Source organism: Xenopus tropicalis, chromosome 10 (genome assembly GCF_000004195.4).
Source record: "Xenopus tropicalis strain Nigerian chromosome 10, UCB_Xtro_10.0, whole genome shotgun sequence".
Lineage (NCBI taxonomy): Eukaryota > Metazoa > Chordata > Amphibia > Anura > Pipidae > Xenopus > Xenopus tropicalis.
The window spans coordinates 46,903,933-46,919,785 of NC_030686.2; the positions used below are offsets into that span (position 1 = coordinate 46,903,933).

At 47.8% G+C, this 15,853-nt stretch overlaps 2 protein-coding genes across 4 annotated transcripts; one reads left to right on the top strand and one right to left on the bottom strand.

The window, feature by feature from the left end:
• Positions 1 to 381: 381 nt before the first annotated feature.
• tmem220 (transmembrane protein 220) lies at positions 382 to 6,874 on the bottom strand. Of its 2 annotated transcripts, none has more exons than XM_012971516.3 (7): positions 6,618 to 6,874; positions 5,623 to 5,652; positions 4,448 to 4,508; positions 3,268 to 3,391; positions 1,136 to 1,195; positions 832 to 988; positions 382 to 623 (listed from the first exon to the last, which is right to left on the bottom strand). In XM_012971516.3, exons 1-6 carry the CDS (start codon positions 6,762 to 6,764, stop codon positions 856 to 858), a joined length of 555 nt encoding a protein of 184 aa, XP_012826970.1. In that variant the 5' UTR covers positions 6,765 to 6,874; the 3' UTR covers positions 382 to 623; positions 832 to 855. The 2 variants fall into 2 exon arrangements, with proteins under 2 accessions (XP_012826970.1, NP_001107282.1); NM_001113810.1 differs by having other exon boundaries at positions 387 to 623; positions 845 to 988; positions 6,618 to 6,800.
• A 299-nt stretch (positions 6,875 to 7,173) lies between these two features.
• Positions 7,174 to 13,749, top strand: adprm (ADP-ribose/CDP-alcohol diphosphatase, manganese-dependent). 2 transcript variants are annotated; one of them, XM_012971669.3, is made up of 4 exons: positions 7,174 to 7,267; positions 11,989 to 12,605; positions 12,964 to 13,080; positions 13,305 to 13,749. In XM_012971669.3, exons 2-4 carry the CDS (start codon positions 12,011 to 12,013, stop codon positions 13,619 to 13,621), a joined length of 1,029 nt encoding a protein of 342 aa, XP_012827123.1. In that variant the 5' UTR covers positions 7,174 to 7,267; positions 11,989 to 12,010; the 3' UTR covers positions 13,622 to 13,749. The 2 variants fall into 2 exon arrangements, with proteins under 2 accessions (XP_012827123.1, NP_001008013.1); NM_001008012.1 differs by having other exon boundaries at positions 7,223 to 7,267; positions 11,986 to 12,605; positions 13,305 to 13,747.
• The last annotated feature ends 2,104 nt before the right edge of the window (positions 13,750 to 15,853 follow it).

Here is a 15,853-nt window from a genome sequence, read left to right on the forward strand (position 1 = left end):
ATCTGGCAGGGACCGTTAGGACACGCCCACCCCTCATTTGAAACACAGACAGGGACTTGAGAGGATCTATAGGGAGCTCCAGTAAAGGGGCCATTGTTACAGATAGGATTAATGTTTAGCCCAAAGGGAAACCAGCACCGTATATTATTCATAATTACCTACAGGATTAGGGTTTTTTTTCCTTTATCCAATATGTCTCCTTTAAGACTGAACACACACATATAAAATCCACATGCTGCGTGGCTACTTGGCTAGTATACAGCAACCAGTGTAGTCTGCAGCATGCATCTACCTGAACTGCTAATTAGCAAATTAATTTTTATTCACTTATTTATTTGTGAACTCTCATTCACTTCTACAGTACCGAGTGCAGACACAGGAACAGATAGGGTGTGTGTTTTTATTATTATATATAATATATATGGATATATACATATTAGATATTGTATCTCCTCACTGAGGAATTATTAGCAAAGTACAGGGTATATGTGCCTGTATGGCTCTGCCCGGGTTCCACAGCTCACAGGTTGGCGTTCGGATCTGTCTCGGCCTTTGGTGCTGTGTGTAATATTAATCTGCGCTATGCTGTATCTTCTCAACTGCACATCTAGATCCCATAGTGTCTGCAAGAGAACATTCACTAATTAATGGCAGCCAGGGACTGTAAAAGAGATAATATTCTGTATGACTGTACAGCAAAGAATAAAGTGAGCCTGACCAAAGTCTGAGCAGCAATTTTGTTTTTCTACAGTTTTATTTCCTGGTGTTTGTTGGATCCATGATCCCCCTCTAGTGGCCATTGCCTTGTAATGCAGCGTTGTGCTGTTTTACCTCACTAAGTTACCTTTGCACCAATCAGATGACGGTTTTGCAGTGCTGCGGCCAGGACGTCCGCATTTCCTTGTTGATATAAATGTAGATCCAAATTAAAAATGGGGCTGTTGATACCGAAACTGCAATCATGAGTCTGATCCCACCAACCGACGACCTGGCAAAAACATAACATTTTGTCTCCATGTAAAAAAAAGAAAAGATGATGTAAAATATTTCATCCCACTTGCAATGTGGGATGAAATATTTTACATAATGGGCTGGTACCGATACCGACAGAAGGAAAGGGACCCACAGAACTTACTGTTGTGATTTCCTGCAGAGAAGTAACCATCCCGCAATTATCAGCAGGCCTGACAACTCCCTGGGAAGAGAATGGGTAATTGGTCATTAGTGGATCCCATGATGCATATGTACCCCCTACTGTTAATGATAAGGATATTAGCAGTCACTGAGGGGTTCTGTGCCCATATAAAGGCACAAGGCTGCAGGCTGAGTTATACAGGGAACTCTGAGTATCACTCATGTATTATAAGGGATAATGTACCCCCTACTGTAAATGATAAGGATATTAGCAGTCACTGAGGGGTTCTGTGCCCATATAAAGGCACAAGGCTGCAGGCTGAGTTATACAGGGAACTCTGAGTATCACTCATGTATTATAAGGGATAATGTACCCCCTACTGTAAATGATAAGGATATTAGCAGTCACTGAGGGGTTCTGTGCCCATATAAAGGCACAAGGCTGCAGGCTGAGTTATACAGGGAACTCTGAGTATCACTCATGTATTATAAGGGATAATGTACCCCCTACTGTAAATGATAAGGATATTAGCAGTCACTGAGGGGTTCTGTGCCCCCCATATAAAGGCACAAGGCTGCAGGCTGGGTTATACAGGGAACTCTGAGTATCACTCATGTATTATAAGGGATAATGTACCCCCTACTGTAAATGATAAGGATATTAGCAGTCACTGAGGGGTTCTGTGCCCCCCATATAAAGGCACAAGGCTGCAGGCTGAGTTATACAGGGAACTCTGAGTATCACTCATGTATTATAAGGGATAATGTACCCCCTACTGTAAATGATAAGGATATTAGCAGTCACTGAGGGGTTCTCTGAGCCACCCTGGGCTCTTGGCCAGCCAGGCCAGCAGGACTAAGCTGCCACCTCCCGTGCCAGTAGCTGCACCTGTCGCAATCCTGTGAGTGTCAGTCAGAGCCAGAGACTCAGTGAGGATTTCTGGACAACAGGCACAGTAAGTCTCTTTTGCACTATTCTTTGTTGTGTGGCACCAGTAGACAAAGAGAGCACCTCTGTGCAACACCCACCGACCTACGGTACCCAGCAGTATCAGACTCAGTCTCAAAGGACCCACGGGAGAACCTTACATTGAGGGCCCACTCTCAAACCAAAGAGATGTAGACAGTACTAAATGTAATAGGTGCCATATAGACCTATGGGGTAAAAGAGAAAAGAGCAAGCAATTATGCCTGGCTGGGGCACTGGGGCAGATCCTCTGGTACTCTGGCCAGTCCCATTCAGGCACCCAGCCAGTGGGTCAAGGTGATTATATTTGTAGATAGAGACAGCTAGAAAGTAAAACAGTTACTATATTCCCATAATCCCCCCCATGGAAATATACTCTATGTACTGCAGCTATGTATATATATAATATCCATGATTACTTGTACGTGCTTAGTGAGACAATGGAGCTGCCATACTGCACAGCTCTTCAGACTTCATTCCCAGCATTGGGATGAGACTGGTGATTAAAAGTGAAAGTTTCACATCCTACAAGGAGATCTCAGTCTAGAGTTGTCTCTGCAGAGTTATTTACTGCGGTCTCTCTATAGGCCAATTACTTGCTCTATCTCCCTGCTCTGCTTTCCTGTGCTCTGGCAGGTTCTGGGTTATACAGGCCCACATCCGGCCCCATTATATAGGCCCACATCCGGCCCTAACCCACGCTTTCCTAACCGACCCAGTAAACTGTCACTTCTCAGGGTAAAGACACATGGAGCTACTTAGTAGCAGCTACTTGTTATGGCTACTAAATGCCAGAAAATACCCTGCCATAGACAATACTGAGGATTGCCCTTACCATTTGTAGCCACAACAAGTAGCTGCTACTAGGAGCTCTGTGTCACTGGAGGGGGTGAGACAGAAGTAAATATACACATAAGCCATGGCAGGGTGGGGCAGAGGACAGAATTTGGCCCATCAGCCACCCATGACCCACTGCGAGATTTTTGTGCCAGTTTGAACCCGCATAACCTGTGGCATTCAGGCTTTCCCAGTGCAAAACTTCAGGCTACAGCCCTTTAGGGTAAGTACCCACGGAGCAATTGAGTCGGCTGCGATAGATCTCTGCTATTGTGGCAACTCAGCCGCTCTGTAGGTAGTTACCCTTGAGAAAATTCTCATACTCTCACCTGCCTTCCTCCTCATGCAGGATGCTCTTTGTCGTGTGGAAATACAGGCACCTGGAAAGGTAGATGGCGCCAAACGCACACGCGGCTGCATGCAGATCTGCTAGCGATTTCCACATCACATGACCTGGTAACAGGCAAATAGCATTTATAGTTCAGAAACCCAGCCACAATGCCCAATGCCGTGTATATAGGGCTCTAGGGTATAGAGATTATAACATTATAACATGTAGGCCCTGGCTGAGATTTAAAACAGGCCCTGGCATTTCAAGGACAGAGAGGCCCCCCCCCAGCAAAATAAATAGTCACTCCCTATGGCACCTTACAGCAGCCCCCCTGGCATTTGCCAGAACCCACAGATTGCCAGTCTGGCCCTGGGTCCTGGCATTCCCAGTACCCAGAGGCCCAAACAGCCCCCCCAGCCCAATAAATAGTGACTGTCTGTGGCACCTTACAGCAGCCCCTCTGGCATTTGCCAGAACCCACAGATTGCCAGTCTGGCCCTGGGTCCTGGCATTCCCAGTACCCAGAGGCCCAAACAGCCCCCCCCCAGCCCAATAAATAGTGACTGTCTGTGGCACCTTACAGCCCCCCTGGCATTCCCAGTACCCAGAGGCCCAAACAGCCCCCCCAGCCCAATAAATAGTGACTATGGCACCTTACAGCAGCCCCTCTGGCATTTGCCTGAACCCACAGATTGCCAGTCTGGGCCTGGGTCCTGGCATTCCCAGTACCCAGAGGCACAAACAGCCCCCCCAGCCCAATAAATAGTGAGTGTCTATGGCATCTTACAGCAGCCCCCCTGGCATTCCCAGTACCCAGAGGCACAAACAGCCCCCCCCAGCCCAATAAATAGTGACTATGGCACCTTACAGCAGCCCCTCTGGCATTTGCCTGAACCCACAGATTGCCAACTGGGGCCTGATATTATGAATGGGAGCAATAGCCTCTGCCGCATTTTAGCCTCTGATATGTACCCCCTAGAGACCCCCTGGTGGCAGCATTTGGTAGGAAAGATAGAACAATACAGGGATGTATTTGCAGCTCTGCTCTTGTTGGGCAAGAACTCACAGAACCAGTTATTAGGGCAAAGTCTTATTTGCCTGCAGGTTTCTTAATGCTGCCCGGAATGTAACTGCTTCAGTTTGCTGTCATTAATATCACTCACTGATCCCTCCTGTACCTGTGACGTCCGGCTTTATACTGACGAAGAGAATCAGTGTCGCTGGGATCATATAGACGGCCTGCGGGGAGAGTATTATGGGGGCGCTTAGTGCCTGCTCAGCCACAACAATGTCATAATTGTATATATGGGAAATACAATATGGCACCTCCTACCCATATGTATAAATACAAATATACAGAGAAGGAATGTTCTGGGCACACAATAAGCTGTACCCCCATACTGTACTGTCTAAGGGAAACACTATGGCACCTCCTACCCATATGTATAAATACAAATATACAGAAAAGGAATGTTCTGGGCACACAATAAGCTGTACCCCCATACTGTACTGTCTAAGGGAAACACTATGGCACCCCCTACCCATATGTATAAATACAAATATACAGAGAAGGAATGTTCTGGGCACACAATAAGCTGTACCCCCATACTGTACTGTCTAAGGGAAACACTATGGCACCTCCTACCCATATGTATAAATACAAATATACAGAGAAGGAATGTTCTGGGCACACAATAAGCTGTACCCCCATACTGTACTGTCTAAGGGAAACACTATGGCACCCCCTACCCATATGTATAAATACAAATATACAGAGAAGGAATGTTCTGGGCACACAATAAGCTGTACCCCCATACTGTACTGTCTAAGGGAAACACTATGGCACCTCCTACCCATATGTATAAATACAAATATACAGAGAAGGAATGTTCTGGGCACACAATAAGCTGTACCCCCATACAGTACTGTCTAAGGGAAACACTATGGCACCTCCTACCCATATGTATAAATACAAATATACATAGAAGGAATGTTCTGGGCACACAATAAGCTGTACCCCCATACAGTACTGTCTAAGGGAAACACTATGGCACCTCCTACCCATATGTATAAATACAAATATACAGAGAAGGAATGTTCTGGGCACACAATAAGCTGTACCCCCATACTGTACTGTCTAAGGGAAACACTATGGCACCTCCTACCCATATGTATAAATACAAATATACAGAGAAGGAATGTTCTGGGCACACAATAAGCTGTACCCCCATACTGTACTGACTAAGGGAAACACTATGGCACCCCCTACCCATATGTATAAATACAAATATACAGAGAAGGAATGTTCTGGGCACACAATAAGCTATAGAATAAGAAGCCATACAATACTTACAATCCACATTTCTGCATCAGGGTCATTTATCTGTAAGACACAAAAGATAAAAGAATGAGCTTACAATCTAAGGTTTAAAAATACATTTCTTTAACAGGAAAAAAAAGTTCAATATAAACAGAGATCATTTTCTTGTAATGGTGCTAATGTATGTATACTGCCAATCAAAGCCAGAGGATCTTGGGTAAAATGCCGGAAGCATTTATAATAGTGGGGATGGTCGGTTAGGGGAGGTTTTTGGATAACTTTTTTTTTTTTATTCCCCTCAGTACCAAATCCAAGGCTGTGGTTCTGTACAGGCACCCAAGGGCCCACACATTGTATAGAGAAAAAAATAAAAGCCCCCATGCTACTGCTGGACACTTGCTGTAAAATATGGTGGTGAAGCTCCAGGGGGTAAGCCCTCTCCTACCTGATTGGCCAGTGGCGTAACTAGAGTTTGTGGGGCACCCCTGCAGAGGAACTTTCAGGGGCCCCACCATTTATATTAGTGCAGAATGTGACGTCAGTTCCGGGTGCATGTGGAGGGGACCAGGGGGCAGTGGCGGCATTCGCTTTTAGGGCCCCTCAGATCCTGGTGGCAGTGGGACCTTTAAGACTCGGGGCCCCCCCGCATTGCAGGGTCTGCGGGGGCCTTATTTACGCCACTGTGATTGGCACATGGGTATAGACTAGTGGATATAGTGCACCCAGCAGCACAACTATAGGGGGGGGCAGATCCCAGAACTGCAGGGGGAGGCAGGGACCCAAAACAGATGGGGTATGGGGGAATTACTGGGGATGCAAGTCGCTTGCTCACATAGTGTAGGGTCTATAGCTATAAACTTACACCCCTAAATATACCCCTACATCATATATTCTGCCCCCTGGTCTATAAGTCCCTGGATATGCAGAAATAATCACCCCCCCATACAGGCTGCTGTACATCAGGGGGTTTGTGTACAACAGCAGAACTTCTTTCCAGCGCCAGCGTTTGCGAGACCAGAACCACTTACTTGCACGTAGGCTGCCAGACTGAAAAACCCAAACATAACAAAATTGCAGGTTCTCCATAACCTCTCTCTGTTTTGATGGCAGAAAAGAGAATTTCCCAGAAAGCTGCAGTCGGGGGGCCACTTGTGCTCCGTACCTGACCCCTCCATGCCTCCACACTCAGTTTAGACTAATCATTAACACCGAGCTGTCACATCCTCCTAGTTTGTCAACTGTTTCCTGCTCTTTGCTGCAGGAGCTGTCCCTTTAAATGCCTCCCCCTAACTAAGGCATTGGTATTTCCCTGACTCCGCCCCTTTGCAACCAGTGAGAATTTAAAGACACAGAGCAGGATTGTATGTATATTGTATGTATGTATATCTTTATTTATAAAGTGCTACTTATGTACGCAGCGCTGTACGGTAGGATACATTCATACAAACAGGGGGTTATTAAGATAATAATAGATAAATACAAAGTATAACAATAAATACAAATAAATACAAGATACAACAGGGAATCTACTTGCTAGTGAGAGGGGTGTGTCCTGCCCGTAAGCGTGACGGGGTGGGAGGAGCCAGTGATGATAGTGAATAGGAAGCTGAAAGCCCTGCCACTTCATTGGAGCCTCAGGGGCAGACTGATACAGGACCTGTGCCCATGGGCATGCTGGGTAAGGCACACTGTATATTCCTGCACCGAGGGGGAACATCTATATTTAACCCTTACATTCTAAGAGAAAATATAATATAGGAACTTATGTTTGGGTGGTAGTGGGTGGTTATGAAAGGGTGTATAGCTGGCGTCGGGGGGGGGGGAGAATGTCACGCTAAATTAAGAGCTTGACTTTCCCTTTAATGCAGGGAATGACAAATGTAAATGTTCTGGGTTACTGTGGAGCCATGAGCGGCCCAGTGAGGGAATAAGGTCTGGCTACTGAATCAGGGGCATGGCTCTAAACATCCTATACAAGGGAATGGGGATGTGTCACTGAGAATGCTGGGAGTTGTAGTTCAGTAACCACTGTAAAGACACTGTCTGGTAGCGGGATTTTCTTTCACTTCCACATCTTTCCAGCTTTCAAATGGGGGTCACTGACCCCAGCAGCCAATGACTATTGCTGAGTTTTATTGTTATTGTTCTAGTCAGTCCCTCTCCTATTCATATTTAAAACCCTTCCTGGTTGCTAAGATAAACAAGACCCTAGCAACCAGAAAAATGAAAACCAATTGCAAATTCTCTCAGAATATCATTGTCTATGTCATACTAAAAGAATGTGAAGTTATGTGACTAAACATGACACTTTTTTTGGTCATTGTTGATAGAACTTATTTTTGCCAGATTTGAGCAATTTAGAGTTCCGATTTGGTTTGGGATTCAAATGAATTTTATGTAGAAGATTCAATATTTAGCTGTCCAATCAGGCAGCATTTTACTGGGAGGGGCAAACACTTGCCTTGGGTAACTTAATGAGCCAAATATTCCAGTATATGCGCTAGCAATGCCCCCAGGTAAGGGGCGGGGTCAGTATCAGACATGGCATCAGTTCTGATGGGAGGGGTCAGTATCAGACATGGCGCTGGTTCTGATGGGCGGGGTCAGTATCAGACACAGCGCCGGTTCTGATGGGCGGGGTCAGTATCAGACATGGCGCTGGTTCTGATGGGAGGGGTCAGTATCAGACATGGGGTCGGTTCTGATGGGTGGGGTCAGTATCAGACATGGCGCCGGTTCTGATGGGCGGGGTCAGGATCAGACACGGCGCTGGTTCTGATGGGAGGGGTCAGTATCAGACCGGGCGCTGGTTCTGATGGGAGGGGTCAGTATCAGACATGGCGCTGGTTCTGATGGGAGGGGTCAGTATCAGACACAGCTCCGGTTCTGATGGGCGGGGTCAGTATCAGACATGGCGCTGGTTCTGATGGGAGGGGTCAGTATCAGACCGGGAGCTGGTTCTGATGGACGGGGTCAGGATCAGACCCGGCGCTGGTTCTGATGGGAGGGGTCAGTATCAGACCGGGCGCTGGTTCTGATGGGAGGGGTCAGTATCAGACATGGCTGTGGTTCTAATGGGCGGGGTCAGGATCAGACATGGCGCCGGTTCTGATGGGAGGGGTCAGTATCAGACATGGCATCGGTTCTGATGGGAGGGGTCAGTATCAGACATGGCATCGGTTCTGATGGGAGGGGTCAGTATCAGACATGGCGGTGGTTCTAATGGGCGGGGTCAGGATCAGACATGGCGCCGGTTCTGATGGGAGGGGTCAGTATCAGACATGGCGGTGGTTCTAATGGGTGGGGTCAGGATCAGACATGGCGCCGGTTCTGATGGAAGGGGTCAGTATCAGACATGGCGGTGGTTCTAATGGGCGGGGTCAGGATCAGACATGGCGCCGGTTCTGATGGGAGGGGTCAGTATCAGACATGGCATCGGTTCTGATGGGAGGGGTCAGTATCAGACATGGCGGTGGTTCTGATGGGCGGGGCCAGTATCAGACATGGCTCTGGTTCTGATGGGCGGGGTCAGTATCAGACAGGGTGCTGGTTCTGATGGCGGGGTCAGTATCAGACAGGGTGCTGGTTCTGATGGGCGGGGTCAGTATCAGACATGGCGCCGTTTCTGATGGGCAGGGTCAGTATCAGACATGGCGCCGGTTCTGATGGGAGGGGTCAGTATCAGACATGGCGTTGGTTCTGATGGGCGGGGTCAGTATCAGACATGGCGCCGGTTCTGATGGGAGGGGTCAGTATCAGACATGGCGTTGGTTCTGATGGGAGGGGTCAGTATCAGACATGGCGTTGGTTCTGATGGGCGGGGTCAGTATCAGACATGGCGCTGGTTCTGATGGGAGGGGTCAGTATCAGACATGGCGTTGGTTCTGATGGGAGGGGTCAGTATCAGACATGGCGTTGGTTCTGATGGGCGGGGTCAGTATCAGACATGGCGCTGGTTCTGATGGAGGGGTCAGTATCAGACATGGCGTCGGTTCTGATGGGCGGGGTCAGTATCAGACATGGCGTCGGTTCTGATGGGAGGGGTCAGTATCAGACATGGCGTTGGTTCTGATGGGCGGGGTCAGTATCAGACATGGCGCCGGTTCTGATGGGAGGGGTCAGTATCAGACATGGCGTCGGTTCTGATGGGCGGGGTCAGTATCAGACATGGCGTCGGTTCTGATGGGAGGGGTCAGTATCAGACATGGCGTCGGTTCTGATGGGCGGGGTCAGTATCAGACATGGCGCCGGTTCTGATGGGAGGGGTCAGTATCAGACATGGCGTCGGTTCTGATGGGCGGGGTCAGTATCAGACATGGCGTCGGTTCTGATGGGCGGGGTCAGTATCAGACATGGCGCCGGTTCTGATGCAAGCTGAATTTTCCCAATATTGCACAATAAGAGGCTTTAGTGCAGGCAGAGAGTTTCTTGCCTATAAATCAGAAGCCACTGCCCAACAGACTCAACTCCGCATAGAATTCTGTGCCTGGTTTGTATGCCCAGTTCCATTTAGTGATTATGGGAGTCTGTATATCCCCCTATAACAGCCAATCAGCACACAGAATCTGTTGGTCACTTGTTTAATTGGTTGCTACAGCCATGAGTACTAGAAAGCTTAGGAAATATTTGTTAAATGTATAACCTGATCCTTTGCTCCAGAGCCACCATCACTCATGCACCTCATCCAGCGCCATATTGGATTCCCCTCTAGCTCCCCCTGCTGTCTCACCTTCCTCCCATCATGCTCCTGGGTACCCCTGTACTTCCAGTTACAGCCACTGCTTCCTCTATTGAGTGTGTATTCCTACCCATGTGTTTGCTAGTGCCCCCCTCCGTAATTTAGCTTCCCAGCTAGTCTTTGGGCTAGCCACATTGCTCCTCGTGCAAAAGTCCAGCAAATAGATTTATACAAAGTTAACAGAGCCAAACAGAACTCAGTACTCCCACTGCATAGCCTCATAGTATGAAGCTACAGCTAATTGTAGCTATTTCTCTAAGTATATTTATACATTTCATATATTATCTATTATATTATATTATATTATATTATTAGCTATCTGTATAACTGAGCATTCTGTCACAGTGGCACAGATCCTATCTGATCCCCCCATTGTAAGCAGCAGTCCTGCCCTGCTTTATGGCTGAGATTCTAGCTATCTGTATAACAGAGCATTCTGTCACAGTGGCACAGATCCTATCTGATCCCCCCATTGTAAGCAGCAGTCCTGCCCTGCTTTATGGCTGAGATTCTAGCTATCTGTATAACAGAGCATTCTGTCACAGTGGCACAGATCCTATCTGATCCCCCTATTGTAAGCAGCAGTCCTGCCCTGCTTTATGGCTGAGATTCTAGCTATCTGTATAACATAGCATTCTGTCACAGTGGCACAGATCCTATCTGATCCCCCCATTGTAAGCAGCAGTCCTGCCCTGCTTTATGGCTGAGATTCTAGCTATCTGTATAACAGAGCATTCTGTCACAGTGGCACAGATCCTATCTGATCCCCCCCCCCCCCCCCATTGTAAGCAGCAGTCCTGCCCTGCTTTATGGCTGAGATTCTAGCTATCTGTATAACAGAGCATTCTGTCACAGTGGCACAGATCCTATCTGATCCCCCCCCCCCCCCCCCCCATTGTAAGCAGCAGTCCTGCCCTGCTTTATGGCTGAGATTCTAGCTATCTGTATAACAGAGCATTCTGTCACAGTGGCACAGATCCTATCTGATCCCCCCCCCATTGTAAGCAGCAGTCCTGCCCTGCTTTATGGCTGAGATTCTAGCTATCTGTATAACAGAGCATTCTGTCACAGTGGCACAGATCCTATCTGATCCCCCCATTGTAAGCAGCAGTCCTGCCCTGCTTTATGGCTGAGATTCTAGCTATCTGTATAACAGAGCATTCTGTCACAGTGGCACAGATCCTATCTGATCCCCCCATTGTAAGCAGCAGTCCTGCCCTGCTTTATGGCTGAGATTCTAGCTATCTGTATAACAGAGCATTCTGTCACAGTGGCACAGATCCTATCTGATCCCCCCCATTGTAAGCAGCAGTCTTGCCCTGCTTTATGGCTGAGATTCTAGCTATCTGTATAACAGAGCATTCTGTCACAGTGGCACAGATCCTATCTGATCCCCCCATTGTAAGCAGCAGTCCTGCCCTGCTTTATGGCTGAGATTCTAGCTATCTGTATAACAGAGCATTCTGTCACAGTGGCACAGATCCTATCTGATCCCCCCATTGTAAGCAGCAGTCCTGCCCTGCTTTATGGCTGAGATTCTAGCTATCTGTATAACAGAGCATTCTGTCACAGTGGCACAGATCCTATCTGATCCCCCCCATTGTAAGCAGCAGTCCTGCCCTGCTTTATGGCTGAGATTCTACCTTTCTTCTTGTCAGCAGGGGGAAGAAACTTCAAAGGACCATGGAAAGTAAAAGGATGGAAGAGCCGTATTTTACCTTTGGAATCATAGCAGATATTCAGTACGCTGATATGGATAATCGATTTAACTACCTAAAGACCAGTATGAGATATTACAGGAACAGCCTGACACAGCTTAAAGCCGCTGTTGAGGAGTGGGCTATGGAATCCATAAAACCGGCATTCATTCTTCAACTCGGAGATATCATCGATGGAATCAACACGAAGGATAAGAGTTCGAAAACCGCGCTTGAGAGGGTGTTAGTGGAAATGGACAAACTTCCCATCCAGTTCCATCACGTATGGGGCAACCATGAGTTCTACAACTTCAGCCGAGAATATTTAAATGGGTCCAAACTGAACTCCCAAGCTCGAGGGGACAGAATCGATCGGGGAGGGGGCACCTCCGAGAATGGAGAATTCAATGATGAATCGTTTTACGCCTATCATTTTAGTCCCTGCCCCAAATTTCGCTTTCTTTTAATCGATGGTTACGATCTTAGCCCCATTGGGAGGGAGAAGACGAGCCCCAAGTATGACATTGCCTTAAATCTACTCAAGGAAAAGAACCCAAATGAGGATCTGAACAGCCCAACAGGTATAATACCTGCCCCTTGCCTGGTCATACCCCTGTATGCCAAGCCCAAATACCCTAAAACCTGCCCAAATACCCCAAAACCTGCCCAAATACCCTAAAACCTGCCCAAATACCCTAAAACCTGCCCAAATACCCTAAAACCTGCCCAAATACCATAAAACCTGCCCAAATACCCTAAAACCTGCCCAAATACCCCAAAACCTGCCCAAATACCATAAAACCTGCCCAAATACCCCAAAATCCACCCAAATACTTTATAAAATGTGCTGCTTGCTTCTCCACCCATCATTGCAGACCCCCGAGCACAAACTGGCTCCTACATACATCCATATATATATATATGTGATTTCCCTTTCAGGACTGGAGGAGGTGCAGTTCGTATTGTTCAATGGCGGCATCAGCCCATCCCAGCTGGATTGGATGGAAAGGGTTTTAACGTCTTCGGATGAGAAGGAAGAAAACGTTTTTGTTGTTAGTAAGTGAACGTGAAAATGAAAAGTATTATCCTGCCTCTTAATATTTAATTTGTGCTGCTTCCTTCTGAAATTGTTGTTTTATTTATAAATTAGCTACATAAGAGCCCCTGTTTCTCTCCCCGTAAGCTGCCATGACAGTTAGCAGCCCCGCCCACCCATGAGTCACTAATTTTCCAGTAAGAAGAAGTGTCTGCTATACATGAGCTCCTCCCCTCTTTTTCAGGCCACCTCCCAGTGCACCCAGATGCAGCCGACCCCATGTGCCTGGTTTGGAATTACCCCGAGGTCCTGTCCGTGCTGCAGTCCCATCCCTGTGTGGTGGGATACCTGGCTGGCCATAACCACGAAGGCAGATACTGCATGGACCCTTATGGAATTCACCACCTCACATTCAGCGGAGTCATTGAGACACCCCCAGAGAGCCGGGCCTTTGGGACAATGTATGTGTATGAGGATAAAATGGTTCTGAAAGGAAGAGGCCTTGTTGAAGACAGAACTTTATACTACAGAGACCCCAAGAATAAAGCAGAGAGACATTAAAGGCTACATTGCCCCTGTTCATTCTATCCAGAGCAGCCAATCAACAGTTAGCTTTCACTGGCCTTGTGGATTGGCTGCTTTGGGTCACTGATCTAGTGTAGTTAAAATAAAAAAAGCAGGAATCTGGTTGTTGCTGGTCTTCTGTAGTTATTGGCTAACAAAAGCAGGCATATGATTGGTTGGCATAATAATATTCAGCACATGCATGTTAGAATTCTGGGGGGAAATGGTGCATCGTGGGTTAATATACACGGCAAGATGCACCTCATTTACAGATGGCCCTTCTTCTCTGCATTATTATATATATATATATTCATCTGAGCAGGGGATGCTATACTGCTTCCCTGCTAAGGGGGCCCAGCCTGAAGGCCAGTTAGGGGGGGATTTGGGGTGAGTGCTTATTTGTGCCTTGGGTACCCCTGGAACTATAGCGGGGTGACTGTTACCCCAATGTTTCTATATATCTGTAACCTTGTTATGGGCTAAGGGGGCCCAGCCTGAAGGCCAGTTAGGGGGGGATTTGGGGTGAGTGCTTATTTGTGCCCTGGGTACCCCTTGAACTATAGCGGGGTGACTGTTACCCCAATGTTTCTATATATCTGTAACCTTGTTATGGGCTAAGGGGGCCCAGCCTGAAGGCCAGTTAGGGGGGGATTTGGGGTGAGTGCTTATTTGTGCCCTGGGTACCCCTTGAACTATAGCGGGGTGACTGTTACCCCAATGTTTCTATATATCTGTAACCTTGTTATGGGCTAAGGGGGCCCAGCCTGAAGGCCAGTTAGGGGGGGATTTGGGGTAAGTGCTTATTTGTGCCCTGGGTACCCCTGGAACTATAACGGGGTGACTGTTACCCCAATGTTTCTATATATCTTTAACCTTGTTATGGGCTAAGGGGGCCCAGCCTGAAGGCCAGTTAGGGGGGGATTTGGGGTAAGTGCTTATTTGTGCCCTGGGTACCCCTGGAACTATAGCAGGGTGACTGTTACCCCAATGTTTCTATATATCTGTAACCTTGTTATGGGCTAAGGGGGCCCAGCCTGAAGGCCAGTTAGGGGGGGATTTGGGGTGAGTGCTTATTTGTGCCCTGGGTACCCCTGGAACTATAGCGGGGTGACTGTTACCCCAATGTTTCTATATATCTGTAACCTTGTTATGGGCTAAGGGGGCCCAGCCTGAAGGCCAGTTAGGGGGGGATTTGGGGTGAGTGCTTATTTGTGCCCTGGGTACCCCTGGAACTATAGCAGGGTGACTGTTACCCCAATGTTTCTATATATCTGTAACCTTGTTATGGGCTAAGGGGGCCCAGCCTGAAGGCCAGTTAGGGGGGGATTTGGGGTGAGTGCTTATTTGTGCCCTGGGTACCCCTGGAACTATAGCAGGGTGACTGTTACCCCAATGTTTCTATATATCTGTAACCTTGTTATGGGCTAAGGGGGCCCAGCCTGAAGGCCAGTTAGGGGGGGATTTGGGGTGAGTGCTTATTTGTGCCCTGGGTACCCCTGGAACTATAGCGGGGTGACTGTTACCCCAATGTTTCTATATATCTGTAACCTTGTTATGGGCTAAGGAGGCCCAGCCTGAAGGCCAGTTAGGGGGGAATTTGGGGTGAGTGCTTATTTGTGCCCTGGGTACCCCTGGAACTATAGCAGGATGACTGTTACCCCAATGTTTCTATATATCTGTAACCTTGTTATGGGCTAAGGGGGCCCAGCCTGAAGGCCAGTTGGGGGGGATTTGGGGTGAGTGCTTATTTGTGCCCTGGGTACCTCTGGAACTATAGCAGGGTGACTGTTACCCCAATGTTTCTATATATCTGTAACCTTGTTATGGGCTAAGGGGGCCCAGCCTGAAGGCCAGTTAGGGGGGGATTTGGGGTGAGTGCTTATTTGTGCCCTGGGTACCCCTGGAACTATAGCAGGGTGACTGTTACCCCAATGTTTCTATATATCTGTAACCTTGTTATGGGCTAAGGGGGCCCAGCCTGAAGGCCAGTTAGGGGGAGATCTGGGGGCTTATGTTCTATATTACATTACATTAAAGTTGGAACTGAACTCAATTTCAAAGTGCAAATCCATATCCTCAGAGAAAGCAAGATCTCGGGAAGCCAATATGAAGTTGAAAGAGCTTGGTCAAGATCCTATCAGGGAGCCATCACAGGAGTACAAGAGTTCTTAGCATTCCTGTGGGAGAAGAGAGAGCTGCGTGTCTCTGGCACAGGAAAACAAAGACAAC

Excerpts from the sequence above, each read along its gene's own strand:
- tmem220 (XM_012971516.3), bottom strand. The coding sequence starts at position 6,764 with ATGGAGGGGTCAGGTACGGAGCACAAGTGGCCCCCCGACTGCAGCTTT. Across the intron at positions 5,653-6,617 it reads GTCTGGCAGCCTACGTGCAA|ATAAATGACCCTGATGCAGA; the intron begins GTAAGTGGTTCT and ends TGTGTCTTACAG. Across the intron at positions 989-1,135 it reads CTCTGCAGGAAATCACAACA|GTCGTCGGTTGGTGGGATCA; the intron begins GTAAGTTCTGTG and ends TGTTTTTGCCAG.
- adprm (XM_012971669.3), top strand. The coding sequence starts at position 12,011 with ATGGAAAGTAAAAGGATGGAAGAGCCGTATTTTACCTTTGGAATCATA. Across the intron at positions 12,606-12,963 it reads GGATCTGAACAGCCCAACAG|GACTGGAGGAGGTGCAGTTC; the intron begins GTATAATACCTG and ends TTTCCCTTTCAG. Across the intron at positions 13,081-13,304 it reads AGAAAACGTTTTTGTTGTTA|GCCACCTCCCAGTGCACCCA; the intron begins GTAAGTGAACGT and ends CCTCTTTTTCAG.